This window comes from Cannabis sativa, chromosome 5, assembly GCF_029168945.1.
Source record: "Cannabis sativa cultivar Pink pepper isolate KNU-18-1 chromosome 5, ASM2916894v1, whole genome shotgun sequence".
Classification (NCBI taxonomy): Eukaryota; Viridiplantae; Streptophyta; class Magnoliopsida; order Rosales; family Cannabaceae; genus Cannabis; species Cannabis sativa.
The window spans coordinates 37,514,529-37,522,978 of NC_083605.1; the positions used below are offsets into that span (position 1 = coordinate 37,514,529).

General features: G+C 34.0%; 1 protein-coding gene across 1 annotated transcript; it reads right to left on the minus strand.

Moving 5' to 3' along the window:
* Positions 1-4,541: 4,541 nt before the first annotated feature.
* Positions 4,542-6,729, minus strand: LOC133038583 (zinc finger protein ZAT4-like). The gene has a single exon (XM_061116733.1). The coding sequence runs from the start codon at positions 6,266-6,268 to the stop codon at positions 4,568-4,570; it is 1,701 nt and encodes a 566-aa protein (XP_060972716.1). The 5' UTR covers positions 6,269-6,729; the 3' UTR covers positions 4,542-4,567.
* Positions 6,730-8,450: the final 1,721 nt, after the last annotated feature.

The following is an 8,450-nucleotide window of genomic DNA, read 5'->3' on the forward strand; positions in this document are numbered from 1 at the left end:
GCATGAAAAATGAAAAAATGGAAAAAAAATTGTATTTGGTGCGGATGGTATGCATTGCATACCATTCGCGCGCACACAATGGGGTCCCTGGCCGAGAAAACACGGCGCAGAAGGCTGCTAGCAGCCTCTCCGCGCGCGCGGGGGACAAATTTCAGACAAATCAGCCCATCATGACCGAGAAATCTCGGACAGGGCTTGTCCGATTTCGCGTGCACCCCTGAAATCAAGGGGATCCTCGCGCATAAGGGAGGTGTAACAACCTCCTAATTTTTCTGATTTTCAAAAATTCATAACTAATTCAAATTAATTAAAAATTAAGTTATGTAAAAAAGTGAATTGCTTAATTTTTTCCAAACTATCCAACAAAAATAATTCCAGAAAATAGATTCAAATTATTTTTTCGTAAAAAATTTGCAAACATCAAACAATCATGAAAAAATACATAGATCAACATGAATCACATCCTAATCACATATATATAATTTTATGTCCAAATTTCTTGAAAGTAAATCAATTACCATGGCTTTGAGGCCAGTTGTTAGAATTATTTTACCAGGATCTAGATTTACTAACGAGTATATTTTTATCATCCTAAACATGAATTTCTAAAATGATATGAAATAAACACATATAAAGTTTCAGAAACCTTACAGTGGTTGCAGCGGAATTTAACGCCTCCTTCCACTCAGTTCTCTAACCCTTGTATCCTGCCTGTAGCAAATATCACCAAAATCTGAGCCCGAATCTCCTTCTCTTGAATCTGGATTCTTCACAGCCTTACAAACTATGATTGAGTACCACTTGATGTGTGTGGGCACTTACTCTAATCACTCTAGGGTTTCGGTTTTGAATAGAGAAAGAGAGAGAGGGTTTTGAAAATAGGAAAAGTGAAGGTGGATCAAAATTTTACTGAAGGAAAGAGTTTGCATCATCTTTTTCTTTGAGGCTATCACTACCTATTTATAGGAAACCAATTACGGTTAGGTTATATTTATTTAGCATTAAAATAATGAAAAAATAAAATGGTAAATTGCTCCCCAAGTGGCCGGCCATGGATATTGGGCCCCACTTTTCAATTTTGCAATTTTTCCAATTATTCATTTTATGTTCTCAAAAATTCCATTTTTCTAATTTAACAACTTAAATGCCAAATCTAATTATTTAATAATTAAAATTAATTAATAAATAAATAAAATTGCCATTTAACATATTATTAATTAGACTTAATAAAGTCTTAATTAACGAATAAACCCTAGAATCTCTTTTCTTCACAATTAAGCCCTAGCTTAGTGAAAATTCATAAACTAGTCATAGTCTAACTTTAGAATTATAATTGATTAATTAAAATCAATTAACTAATTCTTACAAGCAGTATTGTCTCAACTAGTATGGGGACCATGGGCCTATCTATCCGAGCTTCCAATAAGCAGATCTAGAATTTACCAAGTAAATCCACTAACTTATTAATTCCTCATTGCATCCACCATAGAACTTGGAATTTCACTCTCAGTTATATAGAACGCTCTATATGCTCCACGATATACATACGTTATTAGTTATCCATTGTTATAATCCCAATAATCAATGGTCCTCTATAGATGATTTACATTGCATAGGGATTTATTTGCCGTTACACCCTTCAATGTATTTTATCCTTAAAGTACTTAGCCACCTATAAATGATATTTCAGTGAACTAACATAATCACTGAAAAGAGTACTCAACCATTTATCTCTGTTTAGCCAAGCTCGGAGGAAATCATCATTTCACTTCCATGTCCAAATAGAAGCTATAGATTCCATATCTATGATAAGCACTCCCACTCAATTGCACTACCTTGTTCCCAAAATATACGTATCACCCTGACCAAAAAGTAGGCTTATAACTAACAAATCAAAGACCATGAATAATACTTTTGAGATCGAACCTATCCATGTCAGGATTAAGATCATTTGATCTAGGATCAACTAGGTGATATTGAATTGAATAGATATTATAGTGAATTTATCATATCTAATTCAAGTTCAATATCGGTCCCTTCCAATGCATACTCCATGCATTTAACCCAAGCTTTACTTTAACAAATGCGCTGGAAAGGACATAGCACTGATCCAAGGTGCAAGTAAACTATGTTGTAGATTATCATATCACTTAAACCCTATGTACTGATAAATCTAGGAATATTTTTAATCACACAATCTTGATTACTTTCCACTGTGACGACACAATAAACAAGAATATCAATGTGATAAGAGTTTGGATTAATTTATAAATCAAATGAACATATAGATGATAACATGAACCAAATGACACACTAAATAAGTGATGAAAATACTTCTGTCTCTTTGTTGATAATTAAATGATAAAAATTACATTGAAATAGAGTTTTATTTAATGCACAAAGCCCAACATATGACATATTTAAAAATACTAATAGAAAATAGAAAATGCATACCTTATTAATCATAACCATACCAATAGTTTGACGCTCTTCCTAATCCCATAGGATAATTTTTTTTTTTTAAAAAAAAAAAAAAATCATGCGCTCTAAAATATATATTGTTATGGTATATATGTGATAGTCTTTAGGTTTTTATTTCTTCATGTTGTTGAACAATAGTAGGATATACATATACATAGTAAGGCAAATGGTGAAGAGATGAAAAGTCTCATAAATAAATACAAAGAATACAAATAGTTTTTATTTTTAATGGTAGAATTCAAATAGTTAATACGTATGTTATAATGTTTTAATCACCATATATAAATGATTTTTAATTTAGAATACTATAAGCCATGTTTTAGAATACTATAAGTCATTGATGATTAATTTCTTTTAATTATTTATTTTTAATTTAGTGTAGGTGGATTGGCTCATCAGGTTCCCACTGAAATATGATCCACACAAGGAAAAACACTTGCCATTCGTTGGTTATTAGGGGCATCCTGAAAACGTCCGGGTCGAAATATGATTTTCAAATTAAGTTCCGAATTAGTGGATGCTGCCAAAGGGAGTGGCGATGCCATACGCAGAAAGGAAGAGACTCATGGCAGAGGCAAAAAAAAAATAATTAAAAAAATTTAAAACCACCATAAAATAGAAAGATGATAATACTATCTTTATAGAAAGCCACCTCAACTCTCTTAAAACTTTCCTTTATATATATTGATTTAAGTTGCCAGCTAAATTTTACTTTCAAATGTTAATTGGGATTGCACACCTGTTTACACGTGATAGTAGAACTTCGAAGCCAATAAAAATAAGTCACGTATACACATGTGTACACAGTGGTAATCCAGTTAGTATTCAACGGGGAAAATTTATTGGCGACTCAAATTTGCAAAAAAAAAAAAAAAAGCGAAGTTAAGAGGGTTTTTTCACCCAAAAAGATTAGGAGTTAAGCGTATAAAATTAAAACAAAATAGGATTTCAACACCAATTATCAAAGAACACATGGTAAACCCAGCCACCACACTCTTGCCATATCTAAAGACAGTACAAGTTTAAAAAGATTGATAACTAAAGAGTTCGCAGAACGATTATAAAAGAGACACTTAGAAACATTAATATGGTTACAAATAGCATAAATATCTTTAAAAATTAGGCTAAACTCAGCCAAGAACAAGTTTCTCTTCTGCTGTATATGGATAACTTGTTGAGAATCTGATTCGACCTCCTTTTTGTTGAAGCCAAGATGTGAACATAGAAAAAATTTATATGTTAATTTCATTATTTTTAGTATTTGTCCAAAACAATATCACTATCTTTCTATATATTTTTAAAATAGCAAATTATACATTTCTAATTTTAATACTATTACTTTGTTTATAATACAATACATCAAAATGTTATAATTTAGATTATATAACTCAATAAGTAAAATAAAAAATTTATAAAAGTAAACGCGACTTAATTTCCTAATTAATAATAGAATTAAATTAAGAAAACACACACTTTACTAATTATTAGCCAAATAATTAATACCGTAATATATTTTTGTATAATATATAATAGAACATTGTTATTACACATAATTTATCTCTAGCACTTTTAGACATGTCCCTTTGTAATTGATTAGTAATATTTCTTTAAATTAAACTATCTATAACCGATACTTACTTGATATTCACATTTAAAAAAGTATTAGCCATAAATCACAAGTACTTTTTAACATTTCTATATATAATATATGTGTTGAACTCATATCGCTCAAGAACACCAAGATGTATTAAATATTATGTATAATATGTTTGTATGGATCACCCTTATATAAAGAATCAAATAAATACAATTTGTTTTTTTTTTTCTTTTATTAAGAATACATTGATGACTGGTATAAGTTTGGATGATCAGATTGGGCCCGTTGTCCCAACCAACATTTACAATAATTTAAATTAACAAGAATTAATAATAAAGTATTTAATTATATATGAACTGTATACATATAAATTTTTTTTTGTAGCAATTATATGAACTATATTAAGTACTCTAATTATACAGTTTCTCAATATATTTAAAAAAAAATGGAAAGGAGAAGTGAAAAATGGAGAAAAGTCCTCACTTTTAATTAAGGGCCAACTCCAACAACATCAATCGTTGAACCAATCCCTACCTGCAACCAGGGAGAGGAACCCTCATTAACGTTAATATCCTTAAGCTCACTTAGCTTTGCTAATTTCACCTTACTGTCAGCTTCATCTTCCACCATAATATTATTCTGCATAGTATAAGTTCCATTACTAGTAGTATTGTTGTTGTTGTTGTTTGTGTTAATAATGATGTTATTACTGTTGTCGTTGTTGTTGTTGTTGTTGTTGTTGTGTTCTTCCTTGTTAATCACGTAATTGTCAACTTCTCTATGGTGTTGATGATGATTATCTTCTTGATGATCGTCTTTCGCTGGCCCCATCCACGGCTGCAGGTAAATCTCTGTTGACATCTCAAAGCTTGGTACTACTACCGCTCTACTGATCCCATGGTGATGATCTGTTCTAGCTGATCTTGCCATATCACCACCCCCTGGTGCCGGCAAATTGAGGTCCAGTTTCAAATCAAGGGCTTCATCTTTATCATTATCATCAGCATTACCCTCGAACTTGGGTCTCCTTAGCCGGCTTTGATGATGATGAATTTGTAGTTCCATGCTTTCTTGAAACTGTTGGAACTTAGACAAAGCCGCTGAAGTGTCCGCTGCAGCAGTAGTGTTGGATGTGATCCAATGGCACCTTTTATGGCCTCCTAAAGCTTGTCCGGAAGAGAAAATTCGGTGACATATGGAACACTCATGAACCTTTGATTTTCGTTTGGATGTGGAGGCTATTGGGGAATTGGAGCGGTGGTGATGATCCAATTGTAAGGTTGAATTTGATTTGGTAGGGAAAAATTCGTCCTGGGTGATAGCATCATCATCGGCCATGACGGAGGGAAGGCTATCATCCAGTTGGACGTTGTCTAGCCGGGCAGCGAAACAGCCTTTCACTTTCTTGTGACTGGCTCTATGTCCGCCTAAAGCTTGGTGGGAATTGAAGACTTTTTTGCATGCCTTGCACTCGAACAAATTACCTTTGGCTACTGCTTTGGCTTTGATGTTACTATTATTAAGATTGCGATTATTCTCAACCGGAAGCCTAAATGATATTGGTGCAATGTTGAAGCTGATGGTGTTTCTTCGAATTTGCTCTTCTTCTCTGCTTGCCGAAGCACAAGACTCCTCCGGCTCAGCGGCCGTTAAAGGATAAACAGCAGCATTCGATAACATCATCAAGCAATTGGCTAAGTCTTCATCCTCACTAGAAGGACAAATATGAGAGGAGTTATTTATTACCAAATTCCCAACTTTTGCTCTGAATGATCTTTTTCTTTTTGACCAATTGCAGCCCCTCCCTCGGCCCGTTTCATCACCGTCGGACTCTGGTGAAGATAGGAGAGACTCGGCATCTTCGGAGCTACATTTACCGTGCTCAAGAAAAGATTTCCATGACATGAATTCCTTGCCGCAATTCTCACAGGCCCGGCAACTCCGCAGCCTGTTAGGGTTGGTTCTCAAGGCATACATTCGCTTGTTGGTAGCCGGAATGTCGCCCAAGGCAAGCTTCTCCTCCCAATCGCTAGCGGCGTCATCTTCGTCCAGGTGGCTGCTCTCGTCGCCTATTCCGTGAGCTCTCATGTGCCCTCCCAATGCTCTCCCACACCCAAAACCTTTCTTGCAAATTCTACAGAAGTGCTTCAAGTTTGTTTGTTGTTGTTGCTTGTCCACAATCAAAGCCATGCATACATCTATCGATTAATATATATCTATTTATTAAATAAATATACAAAAACAAATCGTCTTCAAATTTTTATAGTAAAGAAACAAAGAGAGAGATAGTAGTATATATTGTGATAATGGAAGAGAGATGAAGAGGAGTTTGTTATTGTAGTGAAAGGTGGTGTTGAGTTGTATGGTGTTAAAAAAACAAATGGTGATAATAATAATAACAATAAGAGGCACCAGTAGTCTCCTTGTTTTTAGTTGGAGTATTGGTTCCTGTGAAATTTGTGGATGAGAGAGAGAGTTTCATTGAGAGGACTGAGAGTACATAGTGTATAATTGTGTGACAAGTGGGAGGAGGGAGAAGGCTAAGAGACTTTTTCCACGACCGTGTAGTATACTGGTGGCGCCGCCGAGTCGAAACAACATAAAGCTCTAAGGCTAAGGATGTCCGCACATTCAGTGATATTGTCTGATGCTAATTTTTTTAAAATAGCAATGTTTATTATGATGAACATGTGTCTAAGAGAGTGAAAAAAAATAATGAGAGAGAGAAAGAATGAGTAGTGAGTGAAAGAGCGCAAGAGAGAAGAGAGAGTGGTTCTAACTGCCATACCTATTCATATCCCTTCAATTCCAAGCCAAGAAAACTAACTCAATGCTTCTCCTTGTCTGTCGGTTGGTTCAAGCGGCTTTTCCGCCCTTATTTTTTTTATTTAATTATACAATATAAATGTACTTATTTTTGTTTTGGACTAGCTTATTATAGCCTCATTAATTATATTTTGGGTTTTTGGTTTCAATGTATGTACTCATAATAGAAATTTCCTTCTTTACACTAATTAATTATATGACATATATATATATATTATTTAAAACCAGCAGTGATCCTTATTTTTCTTTTTGGAAAATGAAACAGTTATGTACTAATTATAATTTCATTTACTAAATATTTACGACACCCACAGCAGTGAGTCAAAACCTAAGGTGTCTAAAGATACCAAAAAAAAAAAAAATGAACGCCGTTAGAATCGATATCAGTAAATAATTTCTTCAAAGCATAATTTCAATGTGCATGAAATGATTTTCGCTTAACTAATTATTTGGCGAATAATTTTGGTACTGACTGAACTACTTGAATAACCAATTAACAACGTATAAAACCATTGAAGCCTTGAATTTTTATGTATTGTTTAGTTAAAGACTAATAACAAATCAGCAGTCTTGTGTTGAACTGTCTTTTTCTGAAGGGGTTAAAAAGAAAAATCACTAATTCAGACTTTTTTTTTTTTTGAGATAAAAACCGTTGTATCATTAATTAAGACTTGAAATATCAAAATAAAATAATATAAATAAATAAGATATATAGACTAAGGTAGTATACTTTAGGATTGAACATAGCGCGTTCGAACCGGACAAGCAACCCACCCGGACCCGACCCAGCTCACCCGCAAATTTAAAAAAAATAATAATAAATAAATAAAATATTATGGCGGGTCACGTTGAACACGGTACCCCTATCAGACGGGTTCGCCGTTCGCGAGTTAAGTTTTAAGGACCATCGGGTTTCGGGTTGAACCCTGTTGCCCTTGATTTTGCCCAAAATACGTGGATCTGGATAAGGATGACACGTAGAACCGAAAAGACCAGCAGTTATGAAAATAAGCTAAGTCTTAGACGAGGGAAGAGTGACTCAGGAAAGGGGTCTCCCAGAGAAGACACAAAGAGTGTCTTTATGGTCCCGGAGGCCAAAGACCTGCTAAGGCAGGTCCGGGAGGTACTGGAATCTATTGTCACCTCGCATTTAATGCTGCATGGGGGAAGACGTATTGAATTCTCCATAAACGACATGACAGATCGCGTAACCCTCCTTTGTCATCTATTACACTATGATCGATAAGGCTAGTGACGACTACTCTATGAGGAATCACATCAATCAAGATGGGATAAAAGATTATTCCACCTAACTCCTAAGATACCTACAGTATAGGTCATGTATTTCCTATTTTGTATCTGCTGGGAATATGTTGTTGGGTTTTATGCCCTAAATAAAACTCATTTCATATAATAAGATTTACTTATTAATAAAGATTAGAAATAACATTTTATGTTGCATGGTTCACATGATTTATGTCATGATTATATTGTTGGGTTTTATGCCCTAAATAAAACTCATTTCAATATAATCAGATTTACTTAT

Coding starts and splice junctions, on each gene's coding strand:
- LOC133038583 (XM_061116733.1), bottom strand. CDS start 6,268: ATGGCTTTGATTGTGGACAAGCAACAACAACAAACAAACTTGAAGCAC.